Source organism: Lolium perenne, chromosome 3 (genome assembly GCF_019359855.2).
Source record: "Lolium perenne isolate Kyuss_39 chromosome 3, Kyuss_2.0, whole genome shotgun sequence".
Classification (NCBI taxonomy): Eukaryota; Viridiplantae; Streptophyta; class Magnoliopsida; order Poales; family Poaceae; genus Lolium; species Lolium perenne.
The window spans coordinates 103,049,426-103,074,280 of NC_067246.2; the positions used below are offsets into that span (position 1 = coordinate 103,049,426).

General features: G+C 43.3%; 1 protein-coding gene across 1 annotated transcript; it reads left to right on the forward strand.

Moving 5' to 3' along the window:
- Window positions 1–22,022: 22,022 nt before the first annotated feature.
- Window positions 22,023–24,088, forward strand: LOC127342034 (aquaporin TIP4-3). The gene is made up of 3 exons (XM_051367973.1): window positions 22,023–22,273; window positions 23,106–23,356; window positions 23,429–24,088. The coding sequence occupies exons 1-3, from the start codon at window positions 22,147–22,149 to the stop codon at window positions 23,795–23,797; spliced, it is 747 nt and encodes a 248-aa protein (XP_051223933.1). The 5' UTR covers window positions 22,023–22,146; the 3' UTR covers window positions 23,798–24,088.
- The last annotated feature ends 767 nt before the right edge of the window (window positions 24,089–24,855 follow it).

Genomic DNA, 24,855 nt, shown 5'->3' on the forward strand with positions numbered 1-24,855 from the left:
GTGTTTTTAAAGTCCAAATACATTAATGGACTTATTTTCATTATAGAAAATTAGGTGTGTGATTTAAATGATTATTTAAATCATCAAAATAGGACTTATTCTTAATTGTCTTCAAAAATTCTCTTTGATATTTTATTTAAATAGAGAATTTTATGCTGATCCTTTTTCATATTTTTAAGTTATTTTTAAGAGCTTTTAATAATTTTCTATTGAATTTCAAAATTTCATGTTTTTATTGAATTATTAAAAGTCCTTTTTGCCCCTGGGCCCACCTGTCAGGGTGGCCCAGTGGGTTGGGCTAAACCAGCTCGGGTCCGACCGACCCGAGCGGTCGCTCACTCGCCCACCACCTCGCGCCGTCTCGACCTAACCCTAATCCCCAATCTCGCTCTGGCGACTTCGTCGCCCGCATCGTCGCCGGCCGATTCCGGCGATCTCCGGCCGCCATGGCCCTCGCCATGGGGCGCATCTGCACCGCCACGCGACGGCGCACCAGATCCACGGCGTCGATCTGGTTCTTAGCCGCCCCATCGCCGATTCCCCTTTCGTTTGACCGCACGGTGGTGCGGTGCTCACCGGCGCCTCAGGCGTGATGGCGCCGCCGGGCCTTCGCCGCCGAGGTGCGGAGCGCTGCGGCGCTCGTCGGGCCTGGCATGGCCTGGCCAGGTGCCGCCGTGCCTTCGGCGCGCGCCGCCGTGGCCGCCACGGCCACGCTTGCCGTCTGCTCGCTCCAGGTACATGCGCCGCCTTCCTCTTACCCTCTGTGCTTGTTCTTCCTTCTCTTCTATGTGCTCTGGCCATGGCTCTCCTCCCTGTGGAGGTCTGCCATGCTGTTGTTGCTGCTCTGCTGAGCTTAGCTCACTGCTGCTACGTATGCTGCTTGCTGTGTTGCAATTGCAATGCTTGATCATGCTGTTCATGATACTGCTGTGAATTTGCCATGGATTCTGGCTACTGTGCTATGCTATTGTGCTCTATAACTTGCTGTTGTAACTCATGAGCTCTTGCTCATGAGCATACTGTGATGCTTTGCTTGATTCAGTTATTACTGCTGTTGCTATCTTGCTTCTGCCTCTCCTGTGTGTGCAATTACTTCTCCCTGGCTTGATCATAATGCATGATCCTTGCCTTTGGCAAGTACCAGTGTTCCTGGTGTGCTATCTCTGTGCTTTAAATCATGATCATGCTCATTTGAGCATTGTTATTGACTTGGCAGCTCCATCCCTTGATGGAGTGCTTCTGGATACAATTATAAAAGTGATTATGTGCTAGTCTGTAATACAAATGTTGCTTATCTGTGGCTGTGCAATTCATAGAATTCATGTGGGATTCCAGTGTTTGATTCTAGCCTGCCCTGGCATTCTTTAGCAGGCCCTGATGATCAAATGATCATCACTTGCTTGTTGCCTGTGCCTTACTGATGCTTCACCTGGTGTCTGAGTGACACTTGTACTTGTGCTGGTGTGTGTTGATGCTTACTCAAGCATCATCTGATGCTTGCGGTGAGCCATTGGTTCACTGACAAGATGTTGGTGCTTTAGTTACTTTACTGTTTCATTTATCTGTAATTCCTTGCTTTATTAGATAGATAAATGATGTGAACTGTTTAGCAGTAATGATCATATGGATGAATTTGATGTAGCTAGAGGGATGCCAACCACTGGTTGGGTACCCTAGCTCATACTGAATCCCCTGGATAATGATGTGATGCTTTGGTGAATTTCTTAAGTGGATAGGTAGCTGTTGTGACCCTAGCAGTGCTCTGTCGCTTAGAAATGGTTGCTCCTACCTGTGTTGGCTTGCTGTGATTTGGGAAATATCTCACTGGAAGAATCCTTGTGGTTTTTCCAGTTCCCTTTGATGTTGATAAACATGAATAGACACTTGATAGTCTATCTGTCTGATGGTGTAGTGGCTATAGGTGCTAAGTGAAACTGACTAGCTAAATAGGATCATCCCTTGTTGGATTTCTTTGATTATGTCACTGGTTTGGCATAGCCAATGTTCCCAGGGTGCCTTCCTATTTGTTTCTCTCTGGTTTTCTTGCACCAATTTGGCCAGTAGCCATATGATGACTCACATATAGGGTTTCTACCCTTGTGGTGTGTTTGAGATCATGTTCTGTAATTTATGAACAAAACCATCTGGTTTGTTCATGTTAATGTGTATACCTCACTCCAGCTCCTAGAAATAGTGTGTTGGTGTAGAGGTTTTGCTTCTGGTGGTTGATTTGACTTGCCCTGCTCCTCCTTGTAAGCTTGCTGCTTGATCTACTCCATGGTTTACTTCTCAACAGAAAACAGTTCCTTTCTTGAGCTGTTCCTGGATGAGGGTTATGGCTATGTGTTCTTCCTGTTCTAAGTGTTCTTGTTCTCTGATGACTTACCAAGTTGCCTGCCGATGAATGAGCTAGGGTTTGCTTCTGAAAAGCTTATATGTGGTGCTCCCTTGCTCTCCCTGGTCGATAGCTCTTGCTTGTCACTTTGGTGACTCACTGTGTGTGTGCTGCATGCACACAGCCCTGTGAGCAGGCTGTGTGTGTGTGTAGGCATGTGCTGTGCACCTGGACCTGGAACTTGGCTGTGGCATGGATCAGCTCAGCAGCTTGATCATATCCCCTTCATTTCCTTTATTTGTTAACCTGCCAAGTGGCTTTGCCACTTGGCTTAATGCTGGTTTTGCTTTGATTTGTGCAGGGAATCAACAATTGATCAAAAATGGACATGGAGTTCATCACATCCAAGATCAAGTGAAGATGATCTTGTAGTATTTAGACTAGGGTCATTACTTGTACTTTTCTTTTTATTCTCTTTTATTTTTTTTCAATTTCACCAATTCTTGTAATGTGTTGTAATTCATTTATTTTCTCTTATGAATATTGTAATGACGATGTAAATTGTGTGATGATCAATAAAGCTCAAAGTTTTCCCTAATGAGCTTTACTTTATTATAATTGTTCATTTTGTTTATTATTGATTATTTACTTAATGAATTTCCTCACAATTGAATTATTTAGGGTAATTATTTAATGTTTGAATTTGAAATTCAAATTCATCATTGGTTTGAATTTAACCATGACACTTCATTTAGAATTTAATAATGCAAATTCTCCCCTCTCTTCTCAAAACCCTAAAGTAGTGAAGTGAGATGCAAGTTTGTCGCACTCTCGAAACCCTAACCCTGTAAGGTGTCGAGAGAGAAACTTGTCCCCCTTCGATGCAGTTTTTGTTTAAAAACGCGAAATTTCCCCAGAATTTACTATGCAATGCACATCCCTTTCTAAAATCTACCCCTCGATCATCTCTAAACCTGGGACATTACAGCCTTTCCCCCTTAAAGAAAACTTCGTCCCGAAGTTGTGGTTGTAATACCTGAACAGCTCGGGGTATGTTTTCCTCAGGTCTTCCTCTTTTTCCCAGGTGGCTTCCCTCTCGGGGTGATGCTTCCATTATATCTTGCAATACTTGATAGCTTTATTTCTGAGTTGTTTCCAGCTCTCCTCGAGAATCTTGGCTGGCTTCTCGATGTATGTTAAGTCTGGTTGTAACTCGAGCTCATCATGTGATATTGGTTCATCTGGGGTTTTCAAGCATTTCCGGAGTTGTGACACATGGAATACATTGTGAACTTGAGCTAACCTTCCCGGTAGATCCAATTCAAAGGCTAAACCTCGATTCTGACTCAGTATCTTGAAAGGTCCTATATATCTAGGACTGAGCTTTCCTTTTACTCCAAACCTCTGGAGTCCTTTCATCGGGCTTACCTTAAGATAAACCATGTCTCCAACTTGTGGTTCCCATGTCCTTCTCTTCTGATCGGCATAACTCTTTTGCCGACTTTGGGCTATCTTGAGCCTGTCTCTGATAATGTCAATGATTTGTTGTTTTTCCTTGACATAATCAGGGTTGAACTCCTTGCTTGCTCCGGCTTCATACCAACATATTGGTGATCTACACTTCCTTCCATACAGAGCTTCAAATGGTGCCATCTTGATGCTGCTTTGGTATCTATTGTTATATGAAAACTCTGCTAGTGGTAAGTGTTCTTCCCATGATCCTCCAAAGTCTAGGGCACAAGCCCTAAGCATATCTTCTAAAATCTGGTTGGTTCTCTCGGTTTGTCCACCGGTCTGGGGATGATAAGCGGTACTATAGTCCAACTTGGATCCTAAAGCTTCGTGTAGTTGCTTCCAGAATGCTGATGTGAACACGGATCCTCGATCCGATACGATCTTCTTAGGCACTCCATGCTTACTCACGATCTCTTTGATGTAAAGATCGATGAGTTTCTCTCCTTTATCCTGCTGGTTTACCGCTAAAAAGTGGGCGCTCTTCGTCAACCGGTCCACGATTACCCATATCATGTCCTTCTTTTTATTGGTCATGGGTAGTCCGGTGATGAAATCCATCCCTATTTCCTCCTATTTCCACTCTGGAATAGGTAAAGGTTGTAACTTCCCTGCCGGACTCTGGTGTTCAGCCTTCACTCGCTGGCAGGTATGGCATTCTGCCACATATTGTGCTATTTCTCTCTTCATATTATTCCACCAGAATAGTTCCTTTAGATCCATGTACATCTTTGTACTTCCCGGATGTATGGAATATGGTGTTTGATGAGCTTCCCGGAGTATTACCTCCTTAATTTCAGCAATATCCGGAACGCAAATTCTTTTCTGGAACCATAAAGATCCAGATTCTCCTCGGTGAAATTCTGATGGTCTTCCCTCATCTATTCTTCTCATCTCTTCTACAATGAATGGATCGTCCAACTGACCCATCATTATCTCATTCTTCAGGTTGACATTAAGCTCATCGGCTACTTGCAACGCCGATAATCCTTCATGGGCTTCTTTCTCCCAAAGTTGTATTTGGGCTTGGCTTATTTCCTTCCTCAACTCCGGTGATATTTCTTGTTCCACTCCTCCGGTACTCTTCCTACTCAGGGCATCTGCTACAACATTAGCCTTCCCTGGTGTGTAATTGATTGTCAGATCATAATCCTTGATCAATTCTAGCCATCTTTTCTGCCTCATGTTGAGTTCCTTCTGAGTGAAGAAATATTTGAGGCTTTTATGGTCTGTATAGAGCTCACACTTCGCTCCATAGAGAAAATGTCTCCAAGTTTTGAGTGCAAATACGACAGCTGCTAATTCCAAGTCATGTGTTGGATAATTCACTTCATGAGGTCTGAGTTGCCTCGATCCATAGGATATCACTTTCCGATCTTGCATGAGTACGCAACCCAATCCATGCTTGGATGCGTCACAGTACACGGTGTAGTCCTTGCCAACTTCAGGAACCGCTAACACCGGTGCTGTTGTGAGTTTCTCCTTCAGAGTTGGAAAACTCTTCTCACACTCCTCTGACCACACGAATGGTGTGTTCTTCCTTAACAGCTTTGTCATAGGTCCTGCTATCTTAGAGAATCCTTCAATGAATCTCCGATAATAGCCTGCCATTCCTAGGAATCCTCGGATTTCCTTGACAGTCTTGGGTGCTTCCCATTCTAGAACTGCTGCTACCTTACTCGGGTTAACAACTATTCCATCTTTACTAATGACATGACCAAGAAATTCCACTTGATCTAGCCAAAATTCACACTTACTAAGTTTGGCATAGAGTTGATGTTCCCTTAGTGTTTGCAACACCAACCTCAAATGTTCAGCATGTTCGGACTTGTTCTTGGAATATATCAAGATATCATCGATAAATACGATGACAAACTTGTCTAGATATGGCATGAATATCTTATTCATGAGATTCATGAATATTGCTGGGGCATTGGTCAATCCAAAAGGTACTACAAGGTATTCATGATGTCCATACCTTGAGACAAAGGCAGTTTTCGGAACGTCTTCCTTCTTGATCTTTATCTGGTGATAACCGGATCTTAGATCAATCTTGGAAAAGACTCCCGCGCCTCTCACTTGATCAAATAGATCTTGTATTCTTGGAAGTGGATACTTGTTCTTGATTGTGACGTTGTTCGATTCACCGTAGTCTCCGCACATCCTTCTTCCTCCATCTCTTTTATCCACGAAGATCACAGGTGATCCCCATGGTGAAACACTCTCCTGAATGAAACCCTTTTGTTCCAAGTCATCCAGTTGCTCCTTAAGTTCTTTCAACTCCTTGGGCCCCATCTTATATGGTGCCTTGGCAATCGGAGTTGTTCCTGGAATTAGGTCGATAGTGAATTGTATCTCCCTTTCTGGTGGCATACCAGGTAATTCCGCAGGAAACACATCCTGGAATTCATTTACTACAGGTATATCCTCTAACTTCACCTCCTTCATGCTATTCAGCTGTAACTCAACTTCAATCTGCGTATGTTTGTCGCCTTGGTAGATCATTCTACTTCCATCGGGGCTTTTCAAAGACACCGTCTTGTTTACACAGTCGATCAATGCTCCATTAGCTTCCAACCAGTTCATACCAAGAATGACATCAATGTCCTTCATTGGTAAAATGAACAGGTTTGCGTCAAACGCGCACTTATTGATCATAATGACTTGTTTTTGTTTGGCATGGGTTACTACTATCGTTCCCCCCGCAGAAAGTATGGTTATGGGTGTATCTAACTTAGTGCAACTAATCCCATGTTTGATGATGAATTGTTGAGATATGAATGATGTAGTTGCACCAGTATCAAAAAGTACTTTGCCAGGATGAGTGAGTATCTGGAGCGTACCTATCACCGCCTGGTCAGAGTTGACCACCTCCTCCAGACTGGTACAGTTCAGCTTGCCGAAGGGCTTCTTATTCTTCCAGTTGCCTCCGGTGTTTCCTCCTCGGTTTCCTCCTCCTCCTGACTGACCTCCTCCACTATTCTTCTTGGGGCAGTCCTTCAGCATGTGCCCCTCCTGGCGACAACCAAAGCATATAATCTTTGGCTTCTTGCAGTCCTTGGCGAAATGCCCCGTGAATCCACAGCTTCTGCAAACTATTTGATTTGCAGTCTGGAATGCCTGATTCTTCCTACTACCGTAGTAGTTGATGTTGTTGTTGTTGTTGTTGCTGTATCTGGGCTTGAAACTCAAGCTGGTATTAGGCTTGTTACTAACAAACCTCTTAGGCTCAAACTTGGCCTTTTTCCTCTTCTCCTCCTGTAATTGCTTGAAATCATCTTCTAGAGTGATGGCTGCATCCACCAACTCTTGAAACTCTGTTGCTCTCATCATACGGAGCTGTACCTTGAACTGGGGACTTAACCCCCTCAGAAATCTCTTTTTCTTCTTGTCCTCGGTGTTGACTTCCTCAACAGCGTACCGGGACAGTTTAGAGAACTCCCTGACATAGGTCAGGATTGCCTTGTCCTTCTGCTCGAGACTCTCAAATTCTCGACGCTTCAGCTCCACAATACTTTCAGGGACATTGGATTCCCTGAACTTCCTCGTGAATTCATCCCAGGTAAATACCTTTCCAGCCGGGTAAACGGCTACAATATTGTCCCACCATGATGCGGCAGGTCCACATAGCAGATGTGTAGCATAACGAACCTTCTCTTGGTCGTTACATCCAACGGTGTTGAGCTTACGCTCAGTATCCATCAGCCAATCTTCCGCGTCCATTGGCTCGGGCGCGTATGCAAAAGATATAGGCTTAGTGTTTTGGAAGTCTGCTAATGTGACTCCCGGGTTCTCAGGTCTCTCCACCCTGTTTTGCTGCATCAAATCTTGGAAGAATTTGTTCTGTTGCTCCAGTGTTACACGCTGTCGCTCCTCTACCAGCTGCATGTACTGGATAAAGTTTTGCTGCGTCATGGGTGGTGGTGGTGGTGGAAACTGATCTCTGGCTGCACCCTCAGCCTCTTCCTTTTCTTTTGCTTCGCGCTCCATGCGCTGCGCTTCAGTCTCGTTTCCTAACGTTCCCGACATAATCCCCCTAGTTCTGCAACACAAGATGATACTCATAATTACTCCATGCGCAAGTTTTCTGAGCTCAACTTTGTGCACAGAACTAGTCACGCAATGGAAATCAAGAAGCAAATCCAAATCATACAAAACATATACCCTGTATATACATACTTAAGTGGTCTTATTACAATACTCAAGTCGATGTGAGTATGCAAACTCACTTATTAAAGTATATGTACAAATTTATACAAATATTACAAACTATAATACATGTGGTACTTTTGTATTATAGCCACGCCTCCCTTGGTGGACTCTAGTCGATCTTCACTCCCGGTACATCCCAGGCTTCCATCCGGTCGAACGTGTCGTCCTCCTGATAGACCCTGGAACATAAGGTCTCCCCGTTGGCTTGTAATCCGAATCAGATGATGATCCTAAGGAGAAATCAGTGTTCACAAACTGATCGTTGAGTGCATCATAGTCCACCCATCGGGTGTACTCCCCTGTAACCCCACCATAAGGGTTACCAAAACTCATACCCGACTCAACTTGTGTCGGATATCCTCCATCCACTCCTTCATTACTAGGATAGCTCTGGTTCTGGGTTGTTGCGTCATCATTCATCTCCCCATCATAATACACAGAGGTACTATGAGTTCCAGTATCATCTCCCCAACGCCAACCCCTGGAATTCTCGATAGGAGTCTCGGAACGCTGGTTGTTTCCGGATTCCTCTCCGCCTTCGTATCCCCCATAGGAACTACCCAGGTAGTTCCCAGGTGTAGCAGGTGGGGTTTCACGTGCAAGTGGATCAATACTGATGTAGTCACCAGCTGAATAAACTGGTGTATGCACCACATTCTCCATAGGTTCTTTTCCCCTACTCTCCTCCTTGGGTTCAGTAAATTCCTCAAGCATCGTATCAATTGCTCCTATCAGATGATGGTTCAACTGAAAGAGTAATGATATGAAGTTACGGCTATTATCCATATATTTTGCCGCTGCTATGGGTTTGCGTTTAGCATATTTGTAGTGGTTGAGCATGGGATCTTCTTCCTCCTGATTATGAGGAATATGGGAGAACTCGGAATCCATAAGCTCTTTTGTCTTATGTTCCCGTATGTCGGTTATGGCTCTCATAACAGCTATATGGTAAGCTGTATTGGTTGTCCTAGCTTCCCCAGCTGGCATGACTACGCTCATTCCCAAAGATTCGGGAAGTCGCAGTCCTACCCTGCACTTGGCCAGTACAGGACCATCATAGAACATGTACTTCTTTACTGGAATCTGGGGATCGCACCCAAATTCCAGTAACATGGCTCGTAAGATATCAGCAAGTCCTCCTTGGTATTCATTCAGTGTGGAATCCATAACTTTCACGTTTCTTCCCGGTCGTGAACTTGCCATGTTGGCTGTAGAAATAGAAAGATTATAAGATTAGTAATAATGCATCATAATAGAGATAATAAAGAATTATCGCACTAAAAGATATGATTGTTGTATTCTCAATTGAATATACACCATATTTTTAGAGAATTCTTTACTAGTCCTATTTGACTCCTAACGTTTGGTCCCATTTACTAGGTTCCAACCTAAGGTCAAAGCTTTTGCTCTGATACCAACTGTGGTGACCCTGCATACCACTGCATGTTGTAGTATGCTAGTCATTGATATAACATTCACGAAGTACCATTCCGCAAATGTTACATCCCTCAGAGTAGTACAACAGAACATAGCGGGTCCATAACTCATTCACATATTATTACAAGTAACATACACATATCGTCTCTGAGCTCCTCTTGGGTCCTAAGAGGATCACTCCTGGGTTCGAGGCGAACCCAAATTAACTTACAATACAAGAGTCTCATTAAACTAAACATTTATTCCATCGAGCAGCTAAATACTAAGAGTTCGGGCTGCTCGGTTACTACTACTCATCAGATATCTCTAGGCTTGTTCACCTCCGGAAGCCTCCCCGGATCCGTAGACAATGAGATAGTCTACGCCTTCCACTCCTCCTGAGAGGTCTGGTTCCTCGTAGCCGATGATCTCGGCTCCTTCATTGCTGTCGTAGTCCTCCTCCAGACGATTCAGACAATCTAAGCATGGGATTTAAGAGTGGTATGAGTACGAGCGTACTCAACAAGTTCATTATAGATAAGAGGTGTTTAATGCACTAGCTACGATATTAGACCAGAAAGTCTAATACCAATGCAAGTTTTGATAAACATTTCTTCAAGAGATTGCTTTTATTTCAAAGAGCTATGTCCGTCAGCGTTCACCGGTTTACTAGAACTTCATGGAGCTCCTTTCCGGCCGCGTTCGTAGTTCCTCATCCCGGAACAGGGAGTGACAGGTCACAGTTCTTTACACTCTGCAGAGGTGTGTTGCTTTACCCATAAGAGATCTTAACCTTGGTGCCAACCGGGCAGCTTTCCCGTCCACACTTCCTTTGGTGTGAGGCCCGGTATAAGGTCTAGCCAATCATGTTCCTCCGCTACCTCGAACACCCACCCTTTGTTGCATGCCCCGACCCTGGGTCCACGCCGGTCCCATTATTCCCGTAATTTCAGGGTGGACCCCGACCACGACGACAGTGCTGGGCTCTACCATACACTCCTACGCCGGTAGCTGCAACCCATCATAGACCGCATTACCGTGGGGAATTAGAATGGGATCCCCACCCTCCGGTTGTTCCGCAAGACACAACTGCTACGGCAAGCAATGCTTTACCGTGGGGAATTAGAATGGGATCCCCACCCTCCGGTTGTTCCGCCAGACACAACTGCTACGGTAAGCGCATCCGTTGATGAACGAGAGGTGGAAACACTTTTGACTACTCCGTCCCACTCCGGATCTTATGGTTAACACGGGTATTACGGCACAAGAATCACTGGCGACATTTGTTGTTTAATCCTAGCTGGATATAAACCCGTGCAATGGAACCTCCACCATATCAACACAATCCATGGTTCCATTGCCCACCACATAGTCATATTCATAGTTATGAAAGTAGTGGTTTTGATTTTTGTGCAATAGTGATAACCATAATACTTTGCAAGTAATTTGATAAAAATACTCAAATGACATGAGCAAGTGATGAACTTGCCTGAACACTGCAAAGTTTTGCAGTTGGAAGGTGTGGACTGACCCTTGTCCTCTGGTTCTGAAAAATAGCATCATTGTCCGATAAGGGCAATGGTTAAAGAAGCAGTTATGCATGATTCCAGTTTTAGGGTTTGTTTCCCCCTTCCGATGTTGTTATTATATCATGTAAGAGGTTAATACTAAGAATAATTTGAGGATACTTGATTTCAAGTAAAATACAACCTTGAAATGTTGTCAAGGTGTTTTTAAAGTCCAAATACATTAATGGACTTATTTTCATTATAGAAAATTAGGTGTGTGATTTAAATGATTATTTAAATCATCAAAATAGGACTTATTCTTAATTGTCTTCAAAAATTCTCTTTGATATTTTATTTAAATAGAGAATTTTATGCTGATCCTTTTTCATATTTTTAAGAGCTTTTAATAATTTTCTATTGAATTTCAAAATTTCATGTTTTTATTGAATTATTAAAAGTCCTTTTTGCCCCTGGGCCCACGTGTCAGGGTGGCCCAGTGGGTTGGGCTAAACCAGCTCGGGTCCGACCGACCCGAGCGGTCGCTCACTCGCCCACCACCTCGCGCCGTCTCGACCTAACCCTAATCCCCAATCTCGCTCTGGCGACTTCGTCGCCCGCATCGTCGCCGGCCGATTCCGGCGATCTCCGGCCGCCATGGCCCTCGCCATGGGGCGCATCTGCACCGCCATGCGACGGCGCACCAGATCCACGGCGTCGATCTGGTTCTTAGCCGCCCCATCGCCGATTCCCCTTTCGTTTGACCGCACGGTGGTGCGGTGCTCACCGGCGCCTCAGGCGTGATGGCGCCGCCGGACCTTCGCCGCCGAGGTGCGGAGCGCTACGGCGCTCGTCGGGCCTGGCATGGCCTGGCCAGGTGCCGCCGTGCCTTCGGCGCGCGCCGCCGTGGCCGCCACGGCCACGCTTGCCGTCTGCTCGCTCCAGGTACATGCGCCGCCTTCCTCTTACCCTCTGTGCTTGTTCTTCCTTCTCTTCTATGTGCTCTGGCCATGGCTCTCCTCCCTGTGGAGGTCTGCCATGCTGTTGTTGCTGCTCTGCTGAGCTTAGCTCACTGCTGCTACGTATGCTGCTTGCTGTGTTGCAATTGCAATGCTTGATCATGCTGTTCATGATACTGCTGTGAATTTGCCATGGATTCTGGCTACTGTGCTATGCTATTGTGCTCTATAACTTGCTGTTGTAACTCATGAGCTCTTGCTCATGAGCATACTGTGATGCTTTGCTTGATTCAGTTATTACTGCTGTTGCTATCTTGCTTCTGCCTCTCCTGTGTGTGCAATTACTTCTCCCTGGCTTGATCATAATGCATGATCCTTGCCTTTGGCAAGTACCAGTGTTCCTGGTGTGCTATCTCTGTGCTTTAAATCATGATCATGCTCATTTGAGCATTGTTATTGACTTGGCAGCTCCATCCCTTGATGGAGTGCTTCTGGATACAATTATAAAAGTGATTATGTGCTAGTCTGTAATACAAATGTTGCTTATCTGTGGCTGTGCAATTCATAGAATTCATGTGGGATTCCAGTGTTTGATTCTAGCCTGCCCTGGCATTCTTTAGCAGGCCCTGATGATCAAATGATCATCACTTGCTTGTTGCCTGTGCCTTACTGATGCTTCACCTGGTGTCTGAGTGACACTTGTACTTGTGCTGGTGTGTGTTGATGCTTACTCAAGCATCATCTGATGCTTGCGGTGAGCCATTGGTTCACTGACAAGATGTTGGTGCTTTAGTTACTTTACTGTTTCATTTATCTGTAATTCCTTGCTTTATTAGATAGATAAATGATGTGAACTGTTTAGCAGTAATGATCATATGGATGAATTTGATGTAGCTAGAGGGATGCCAACCACTGGTTGGGTACCCTAGCTCATACTGAATCCCCTGGATAATGATGTGATGCTTTGGTGAATTTCTTAAGTGGATAGGTAGCTGTTGTGACCCTAGCAGGCTCTGTCTGCTTAGAAATGGTTGCTCCTACCTGTGTTGGCTTGCTGTGATTTGGGAAATATCTCACTGGAAGAATCCTTGTGGTTTTTCCAGTTCCCTTTGATGTTGATAAACATGAATAGACACTTGATAGTCTATCTGTCTGATGGTGTAGTGGCTATAGGTGCTAAGTGAAACTGACTAGCTAAATAGGATCATCCCTTGTTGGATTTCTTTGATTATGTCACTGGTTTGGCATAGCCAATGTTCCCAGGGTGCCTTCCTATTTGTTTCTCTCTGGTTTTCTTGCACCAATTTGGCCAGTAGCCATATGATGACTCACATATAGGGTTTCTACCCTTGTGGTGTGTTTGAGATCATGTCTGTGCAATTTATGAACAAAACCATCTGGTTTGTTCATGTTAATGTGTATACCTCACTCCAGCTCCTAGAAATAGTGTGTTGGTGTAGAGGTTTTGCTTCTGGTGGTTGATTTGACTTGCCCTGCTCCTCCTTGTAAGCTTGCTGCTTGATCTACTCCATGGTTTACTTCTCAACAGAAAACAGTTCCTTGCTTGAGCTGTTCCTGGATGAGGGTTATGGCTATGTGTTCTTCCTGTTCTAAGTGTTCTTGTTCTCTGATGACTTACCAAGTTGCCTGCCGATGAATGAGCTAGGGTTTGCTTCTGAAAAGCTTATATGTGGTGCTCCCTTGCTCTCCCTGGTCGACAGCTCTTGCTTGTCACTTTGGTGACTCACTGTGTGTGTGTGCTGCATGCACACAGCCCTGTGAGCAGGCTGTGTGTGTGTGTAGGCATGTGCTGTGCACCTGGACCTGGAACTTGGCTGTGGCATGGATCAGCTCGGCAGCTTGATCATATCCCCTTCATTTCCTTTATTTGTTAACCTGCCAAGTGGCTTTGCCACTTGGCTTAATGCTGGTTTTGCTTTGATTTGTGCAGGGAATCAACAATTGATCAAAAATGGACATGGAGTTCATCACATCCAAGATCAAGTGAAGATGATCTTGTAGTATTTAGACTAGGGTCATTACTTGTACTTTTCTTTTTATTCTCTTTTTTTTTTCAATTTCACCAATTCTTGTAATGTGTTGTAATTCATTTATTTTCTCTTATGAATATTGTAATGACGATGTAAATTGTGTGATGATCAATAAAGCTCAAAGTTTTCCCTAATGAGCTTTACTTTATTATAATTGTTCATTTTGTTTATTATTGATTATTTACTGAATGAATTTCCTCACAATTGAATTATTTAGGGTAATTATTTAATGTTTGAATTTGAAATTCAAATTCATCATTGGTTTGAATTTAACCATGACACTTCATTTAGAATTTAATAATGCAAATTCTCCCCTCTCTTCTCAAAACCCTAAAGTAGTGAAGTGAGATGCAAGTTTGTCGCACTCTCGAAACCCTAACCCTGTAAGGTGTCGAGAGAGAAACTTGTCCCCCTTCGATGCAGTTTTTGTTAAAAACGCGAAATTTTCCCAGAATTTACTATGCAATGCACATCCCTTTCTAAAATCTACCCCTCGATCGTCTCTAAACCTGGGACATTACAGTCTGTTCTCCTTTTTTTCTGTAGACATTGCGCGGCGCAACTGTAGCGTACGCATAAAATTCAGTCTATTTCGCGGTCGATCGAGAATTACCTTAGAGCTCAATCGACTAAAAAACAGTTAAATTTATATCATGATTCGTGCGTCTATAAGTTGAAAGTGGGTTGCAACACAGTTTTTCCCGTTGCAAGTAGGTTGCAACTTGCAACTGAGTAAAAAGTGCCCCTAACTATTTAATCCAACTCGTGATTCGTGCTAGAAACAGATGAAGAACTTACTTAAGAACTAGTAGTTGGGTACGGAAACAGCAAGGCGTTTTGAGGCAGCTCTAAAACTCATCTAAGGTTTCGTCCCTCTCGCCCGCGACGCTGCCGGTCCGCTCCGCCTCCGGTGCCCTTGGGGTTTTGGAGGTGTGGCGGACCGCGGCCTCTCGCCGGCGGGAAGGTTTCAGTTTTCAGTTCTTCATTTAGTTTATTTTCGGTGTCTTCTTCGGGATGGTGAGGCGGCGGCTACTTCCTGAAGTCAGAATAAGATCCTCCCCGTCCTATCCTCGCTCCGGTGGTGCATCTAGCGTCGGTGGAGGACGCGTGGAGTTGTGTGTCTGACAGATCCCCCGTGATCTGATCGTCTTTCTTGTTCGATTGTGTGGTTTCAGGTCAGTCTCTTTCGATCTACGGTTATCATCATTGGCGATGGTTGCTGCTCTAGTGCGCTGGTCCTTTGGGGCCTTAGCACGACGACTTCCCATCTATCTACTACAACAAGCTCTACTACGACAAGTTTTGCCTGGCTCCGGTGATGGAGGGGCGAGGACGGCGGTGCGCCTTCGGCTCGTGCTAGTATATGTAGTCGTCGCTGGGTGGTCCAACGACCTATTTGTAGTTTTTATTACTTTTAGGCATCTTTGCACTGCTGTTTGATGATTATTAATGGATCGGTGGAATTTTCGCAAAAAAAAAAAAAAAACTAGTAGCTCCCTGCAAAATTATGTTTCCATTGCTTCAAACCCTGTTTTCTATTGTTCTTTGTTTGTCTGTTTCAATCCCGTCAGTCCGTGTGAAAAGGGTTGACCTACAGGTAGAGACAAGGACAAGGCTCAGGCTCGTATACAGCAGTTAACGGTTGAGCAATCACAAACTCATACTGCAACAAAGTCCAAAACCCACGCGAGGACGACGTCGTACGGGTCTCGATGACACAAAGTTGGAGGCACGACCGACTCGAGCAGTCCAGCGCCGGCCTAAGGTCGTCGCCACTTAACTTAACCAAAACCAAGCCTCCGGCGGCGACACAAAATTTGAGAGCGACCCGCGTGCGTGCGCCGATCATCAACTACTCCGGGAGACATTTTCCTTCTTCTGATTAACTTGTGCATCTCCCCGTTGTTCTTCTTAATCCAAAAATGTCTCAAGATATGCTAATTGCTGGTGATGATGGGGAGCAGCAGTTGGCGCCAGGCGATTCCATTGGCGACTCGGCGCGCTCTGATGTGGAGGCCGTGCGAGGGACTGACAACGCAGACGAGCCGTGCGACAGCAAGCAAGTAGGCAGTTTGAGTGTGTGTGCTTATTCTTGCATTGGCCTTTTCAGCGAAAACGATCGACTGATGTCTGCAAGCCTGGAGAAGTATTTTGGAGCATAATTGGTGTAGATTAATTAAGGAAAGGTTTGTTTTATTCTTTCAACTATGGTATGAATTTAATACAAGTACAGATACACGAGTTAGAAAAATTCATTGTAAAGAATCTTACCATTTGGTATTTGAAGTTCAAAAACTGTCTTAACTTCTATCTAAGAAAGACTGCCTAAGGACTCCTTTGATTCATATGATAGGGGAAAAAATAAGAATATGAGAAGTATATGATTGAAATGTCAGCTTACTTGATTCTTGTGGGAACATGAAGTGTGTTTAATTGTAGCGAAGAAATTTTTCATGAGGTATGACCTAATGTTTTTTTCTTATAGGATTTGCAGTACAAGATTCTTATAAGATTACTTCCTATAGAATATGTTTCTATGAATCAAACGATTTATATCCGAAATTTTTCCATATGATCCAAATCCTACATAATTTCTATACGAATCCTATGAATCAAAGAAGCTCGAACTTTTATTTAAAAAAACGGTCTGAACTTCTTTCCCTACTGAAATCAGTTTTGAGAGAAGTAGGCGCATCTCAACATCCTAGTTAGAAAAAAAGGACTAATAAGGGCAGTGAAAATATAAAACTTAGATACATCAAAGAAAAATCTGAAAAGAGATAATTTTAAACAAAATCACAATTTTATAAGTTAAACCGATCGATATGTAAAGTCACATTTTATAAATAAAAAATGGTCTACATAGCTTTCCTGAAAACTAAAAATAGTTAATTTTAAATCTTTCAAACTCTATCGAATTAGAAGATATTTCTAGTGTACTATTGAAATTCACGCGGTTTTAATATTCCAAATATCTTTTGGTGCTGACTAGGATGTAACTGTGCAAAAACTTCTCCACCTCATTGGAGAACTACTTTTAATAGAACACTCCAAAAAAGATTAGTCTAGGTAATATTGGCACTACAATGACAAAGTGTGTTAATGAAGTTGAGAGACCAAGCTTACCCTTTCACAATTTTTTAATTAATTAATTGCAGCACCAGGTTTACCTCCTTTTATATCAATTTCATTTTTTTCATTTTTTTCCACTTTTAAATTTTGTTTTCCTTGTATATTTATTTTTATTTTGGTTGTAGTTATAATATTTTTTTTTAATTCAAGTTACATTTTTCAAGGATCTATGTAATTTGTTGTGTTGGAAATTTTCTTGGAGAAGACAAATAAAAATGCAATATGATGGATTTATCTTAATCCCTTTTGTTTCAGAAGTATACGCCATTTTAGACGTGCACATAAAAATTACCTTTGGTTTGTTGATGATTATTAATCATCGGTCGTATGAGCTATAGATCAATAGAGAAAGGTGGATAGGCGAAATCTAACTAGTGGTTCATCATCTTGACAAAAATTTATACAAATTCGCGGCTCCACGGATAATAACCTACTCCTATATCTGACTAGTGTTGGTCCCCAGAGATTATAAGGGAAGTATGAACTCATGCAAAAGAGATTCACTACTTAAAAACTATGCGGAATGTGGCTTGTTGATCAAGGGAGTCACCTCCCTTCTGCAGAGGCCTCAACTTTTTGTATAATCGTGGGAGTGCACTAAGGGTCAAGTATCCCCTCTTCAAGTCGAAATCTTGTTCATCAATTGACAAAAGGGAATCCTTTTTCATTAGATAAGATTGTGGATACTTGACGGGTAATCCCAGTGTCTCCTCGTGTCATTTCCAAATACGGCCAAATAGACCCACTAGGATTCCATATAAAATACAAAAAATGTCAATTTCTTTCACACAAAACTAAATTATAAACACAAGTATGTTCATTGTATTCATTTGATTTAGGCAAAAATATGTGAACATGTTTATGGATGTGTGTGTTGTTACATATGGAGTACGTTTTGTGATCCATTCGAATAATTTTCAGCGTTCGTATAACACATCATATATGCCATATAGCAACATTTTGTATGCATGGTAGAACAAATTTCGTAAAGTACCTGAGCAGGTTTAGGAATTGAAAGAACATTGTTTTCTCTTTGGTATAGAACGTAGGGAGTATTTTCTTTTTTATATTTCTTTAAATGTCATTTACAAGTTGAATATTTTTACTCGAATTGGTTGGAGCAGCAGTTAGCATCTGGAGACGCCATTGGCTGCCTAGCGTGCTCTGATGTCGAGGTCATGCCTGGGATCGACAACGCACCCAAGTAGGCAATTTCAGTGGGTTCCTTTTCTATTTTTTGCATTGGTTATTTCAGCGAAAGCGATCGACTGCTTCCGCAGGCCTTGGGGGAAACAAGTTGGAGTCTAATTGATTAGCATTGATTAATTAATTAGTTGCTCAAGAGCTGCGGACCAATTGACATCAATTTTAATTACCTCGCGAAAGAAAAATAGAGAGGCATTCGACTGGACTGCCTGCAATCCTGGTTCAACAGATAACCCCGCCTGGCCTGATTGTTTTTGTCAGGGGTCGACCAGAGCGAGGGCCACTCGGCATCACGTCTGCTGTCTCACCAAAATCTTGGCTTGGTGAACTTAAAATGCTGCTGGAACTCGCGCTACATTCGAGGGTAACTATCTACGCGGGACCTCGTGCGATTTCACATTACATGACATGATGGCATAGTTAGATTCGAACTGAGCTCAATAAGAGTAGACGACTGGTACCTATATACCTCCAAGGCTCCAAACGATGTTCCAATCGGCACGAACACAAGCACATGAGAACAGTTGTAAGCATGCTTTTCAGAAAGTAAGACCCAAGTTAAGTAATATACCCTCGTACGGAGATACATTTTGTTTTAGAAATAGACATTAGGAACGTTTGGATAGCTAGCTTAGCTGGGCAAAATTTTATTGAGCTAGAGACGCTAAAGGCAAGGCTTGCTATTTAGATTGAGGCAAATCAAAGTGTTAACCGTAGTAGAGTGCCCACAATTCCTTTTTTGCGTATCGGCAAGCATTTCTAGGTAGTTACAACTGGGTCGTCATATGAACAGGTTAGCCAAAACTTATAAAACACATATTATGAACATACTTCTCATTAGAAAGCATGACTTCGGGTAGTTTGATGTATGTTTTTGTCAGACATTTTGTTGAATGAAATAATAAAGAGTCCATATACGTCTTTTCGATGCAGAAGCCGAGGGTCTCAACCTCCTTTTCAGGAAAAAGGTATTATTTTCACCTACCTATTTTTTATACATATTGTCAGTTTGCACATGCTCTATGCAGGGGCAGGCCCACCTTAATTCATCGGATACCCAATTGATTTTAACAAAATAATATTGTGCAGACGGTCTGCGTTACGGACATATATTAAAGTTTTTTTTCGAAATGGGGGGGGGGGGGGGGGGGCAGGGGGCTAGCCTCTGCATCAATCGATGCATACCACCTTTATTTAGATTTTATTCAACATAGATTCGACAAGAGCATACATCGTTAAATCCCAAGCCGTCACTCAATACCTAAAATGTCGACAATGGGTGAAGTAACATGCCGTCGGGGCCTTATGCCCTAGAAACACAAAACAAGGCCCCACCCGATAATTACCGGGGCATCACTGAGTCACCCTATGGCGAAACAGGAGCTCACATCCGGTTTAGCAGACTCTCAACGAGCTCCTCATGCCCTCCCTTCAGAACCGTCAGCGCCACCAACCACTGATCCATCTTCAGGGCAGAGATCCATACAGCCTTAAAGTAGCTCAATTGGTTGGAACGAACTACTGATAACTAGATTCAGTATTCAAACTCAAAGGCTGCAAGTTTTCTTTAATTTTTTTAATAGAAAGCTCATATAGTGTTATTCTAATTTTATATTTTCATGTTAATTCCATTATTAGAAAGTAATACGAAGCTACATATTTTGATATTGTTATGTTGCAAAATTCATATTTTCTCGAGCACTTTACCAGGATGATTTAAAAAGCACATCAGGATTATGATGAGTGGACCATAGTGCAATTCGTTAAGAAACATTTGGTTCTAGGACGACAAGCATTTGCGAACGAATGTTGCACCTTCAAAGGGACAAAGCCTAATTTCCCACCTCATGCATATTATTCCTCATACATATACCTTTTAAGCATAGTAGTATATATGTGAGCCCTATATTTTAGAAACAAATAAATTTACTTATGAATGTCAAGGGTGTATGTATTTCTCTTTCTAAACAAATCAGAACACCCAAAAGTAATGCAATGAATTAGTAGGAGAAAGAAAAATAGTGAAATATATGGAGCTTCCTTTCTGTAATTTAAAGTTAAACTATAAATGATAATATTTTACAATACAATTAAGATACTTTCCAAACTGAGAATAATCTATAAACTTTGTTAACCGAATTAAATAGAACATACAAGGCGGAAAATTAATTGAATGTTACACTTGAAAAATATGAATGCTCATGAAAAAGTAGAAATATGTGGTTAATGATGGAAATAACTATATTTAGCCATGATGTGATGTATGAATGCCCCACACCCCATATATGGTCCAATCTTTGAATTTGGGTGCATGAAAGAATATGGAAATACAGAGAAAAAGAAAAAAAAGTATTACAAGAAAGGAGCATCAAGGTTAATATGTTGTTATGACTATTAACTTCATTTACCATTTTAAAAAATCCAAAGTTTTTTCATATTTTTGTTATGAATAGTCACAAATTGTTTGTCAATTTTCTCAAATTCCATGTTTTCGGATAATATTTCTAATGATTTACATTACCTTTTAAAAACATATTTTTTAGTAAACTTTGTGGATCTTATTAACTCAAAAATATTTGTCTTCATTCGTTACTACAAATGTGTGTTCGTTTAGATAACAATATCAGTTCTTCTTCTTTCCTTAAGTTTTTGGGTTTCTAACCATTCTTGGTTTTTATTTTAGAATTAATTAGGATCGTTTCTTCAAAACATTAGTTATTTTCAAAAACGAAGTATCTTAGTGCATGGGCAAAGAATACTATATTTTTGGGAAATACATCAATTTAGAAAAAAGAGGTCCGAAGTTTGGAATATGGCAAAAAAAACAGCAGTTTTCAAGAATAAGTCAGGTTTAAAACCACAATATTCATTGGATCCAAACACCAAGGGCATGTTCGATTCAAAGGATTCCCAAAAGAAATTTCTAGGATTCTTGCCCGTAGGAGTTTTTCCTATAGAGGCTAATTGATTCAAAGGATTGAATCCTCCAAAAAATTTATGGATTGCTTTCCTATACAACAATCCCATATGATTTCTAGAGATATAGTTTAAACCTCTTTAAAAAAATTCTATGTGTTTATGAAAACTATTGCATTTTCTCAATCTCTATAGAATTTTCTGCATTTTTCTATGGTGCAACCAGACAACTTCTGCAATTAACTATTGCGGCTTTTTATTTTTGTATGATTTCACATGTCAGGACATACTATTGTAGCATTTTTTTTCCTATTCATGTTCTTTTGAAATCCTTTGAATCAAACATGCACTAAAGTTTTTAATACTTTGGTATTTTATTTCGCAGAAATATTTTGATGCCAAACAGGACCCTAGTTGTCCTGTGTGCGACGAAACTGCCACCACTTCCTCCTAAACCAGGTTGCAATTGTTTGGGGGACAAGATCGTTGGCGACGAGTTAAGCTTGTCTGATTTTGAAGTTCAAAGACGAAAGCTAGAGCCGGCCAATATTCAGAAAAAGGGACGTGCTCCTGCATTTTGCCATTGTGATGTGCAACACACAAAGACAGCGCCCTGCGTGACCTGTATCAATGTGTTCAGTGTGCACACGCATGCTCCAGCTGACGTCGTACCTCCAGTCCATAGCTCGATCCCAATCGGCGATTATTTGTTGAGGCGTGTCATTATAAGGTTTTGACTTGCTCCGCAGGAAAATATCGTGGCTATATATAGGCATCGTCTTCGACTGAATGAAACACACCCATCCAGCCGGTCTTGTCTTAGCAGTCGAGTGATCCATCGATCAGATAATCGATCGGTGCCTTCCCCTTAGCTCCTCCATCCTCCCCCAGATCGATTCGAGATGCCTAAGCTCGCGATCGGCCACTGCCGCGAGGCATCCGACCCCCGCTGCCTCCGGGCCGTGCTCGGCGAGCTCGTCCTGACCTTCCTCTTCGTCTTCGTCGGCGTCGGCTCCGCCATCACCGGCGGTACGTGCTCTCCTTCCAGCTAATATTGGTTCCGTCTGCTTGCTCCGTGCATGTCGCCGTGCACACTGCACAGGCCCATGAAGCAGCTACTCGTTTCGTTTTTTCGTACACTTATATTACTAGGTGGTACTCATGTATCATTTTATTTACAAAAGGGTACACTCTTATCTGGTACGAAACGACACATGTGTTCTTGCTTTTTTCGAAAACATTTCACTCCGTGGAAAAATTAAAAGCTATGTTTGAAGTTTGGATATGTTAAAAAATTAAGAAGACGGTGTAGGAGGAACTGGTTGAGATAGATTAGAGGAAAGTGACGGCGAGAGGAGAGTAGAATCAGTAGGAAACTAGGAGCTGATCACCTGGCATTTCCAGCTGTGTGTGCTCCAAGAGGAGGCTCCAGCTTCTTGGAGTGGCAGGCTTCTTGCCACGTTGTAGTCTCAAATTTATAGTAGCCTCGATGCTTTCACATTTTATATTGTTTGTGGATACATCACCGGGAAAGAGTTCTTAAGGTCAATGTATAGGTGGCATATACATGTCATCTCGCTTTGAAGTGATGTAGAGAACACCTGTAGACAAGTGCGCCCTCATGATCACTAATCTCTCTCACAAACAGAGCTTCAGATTAGTCATGTACAGCACTCTGCCATTATGTTTCCTCCACATGGATCTCCCGATCGAGTTGCTATGCAATGGATTTGGTTTTCCTTTTTTCCTTCTCTGTAGTCGTAGTCTGTACTGCGACTACGAGAACGCCTTGACGGAAACGCATAATGTACGCACACGTCTGAACGCTGAACCACCGTTTCTTGCATATATTGTTTCTCAGGAAAGGCAGTCGCGGCAGGAGGTGACACATCGGCGGCGCTGATCGCGGTGGCGCTGGGCCATGCGCTGGTGGTGGCGGTGTTCGCGACGGCCGGGTTCCACATCTCCGGCGCCCACATGAACCCGGCCGTCACGCTGAGCCTCTGCGTCGGCGGCCACATCACCCTGCTCAAGTCCGCCTTCTTCGTTGTCGCCCAGATGCTCGGCTCCTCCCTCGCCTGCCTCCTCCTCAGGGCACTCACCGGCGGCGAGGTACGTCCTACGTTCCTACGTGTCACAAACACATTCCCAATCTGCCACATCAACTGACGTGTGGCGTTGCAGGTCACTCCGGTGCACGCGCTGGCGGCGGGCGTGGGCCCGATCCAGGGCGTGGTGTCGGAGGTCGTCTTCACCTTCACGCTGCTCTTCACCATCTACGCCGCCATCCTCGACCCGAAGAGCTCGGCGCCGGGGTTCGGCCCGCTGCTCACCGGCCTCCTCGTGGGCGCGAACACCATCGCCGGCGGCGCGCTGACGGGCGCGTCCATGAACCCGGCCAGGTCCTTCGGGCCGGCGCTGGCCACCAACAACTGGGAGAACCACTGGGTCTACTGGGTCGGGCCGCTCGCCGGCGGGCCCCTCGCCGTGGCGGTCTACGAGTTCCTGTTCACTGTCCCGGCGACGCACCAGCAGCTGCCCGTGGTGGAGTGAAGCGATGGAGCCGCGTCGTGGACGGGGACGCTCTCGGTATGTTGTGGGCCGTTGGATCATCAGTTGCTCCAGCAAGCTGTTTCTGTCGTCCGATGCATATACGCATCAAATGTTTGGTCAGGTGTGTGTTATGGCCCACGTGTTTGAGTGTTGGTTTGGTTTGTACGTTTGTGCCGTGCACGTATTGCGTCAGTGTTGGGTTTGGCTCGGCCCCGTGTAAGGAGCAAATCAAGTCTGTAAAATGTAAATGAAATCCGTGCACGGAAATATATACGCGTAGCTGTTTGTATCTTTGCTATCTCAGCTACTTTTACATTCATGCATGTATGAGAGGGCATTACCTATCTGCGGTTAGCAGGGTCGGATTTTTTTTTTCTTCTGAAACAAAGAATAGATTAGACCCTCACAAATACGTATATGCAGTCACATCTATAACGCACACATCTACACCCTATTTCTATGACCACCTCTGAAAGACAGAATCCAAGAAATTAATCCGACGGATTTTAAAATTGACAAAGTCACCACATACACCTCGCTATCAAAGGGAACATCACCTCCTAGTGAGAAAATGTTTCGTATTTATGAGACAATACAGTGTTAAACCTCGGGTTTGAGCTCTGGTGCACTAGGTACCAATGTCTGATCCTCCTAACTATCCAACCACATGTTAGTTCTTGAGCTCCTTTTTTCAATTTTTGTGAGGTGGGCTGCGCCCCACGACCCATCCTGCATGCACTATATAATTAGAACCATAAACCCTAGCTGTGACTGCGTTACATGAGATTTCCCCCACCGGAGCCTTCACTACGAAAAAGTTGCCTTGGGCGACGACTGCGTGGTCGATGATGACCCATCCCTGATTATTTTTGTTCGTTCCGTGATAGACCGTTGGTTCAATGTCAAGTTTGGTGTCGTTCATGAACTTTTTCTACCTGAAAGTAACCTCCAAGAGGCCATCAGTATGATTGACGACGTATCGTCCCTCGACTGTGAGACATTCACTTCCTATCATGAGGGATATTTTTCCCTTGGACAGGCATGGAAATCCTTAGAGA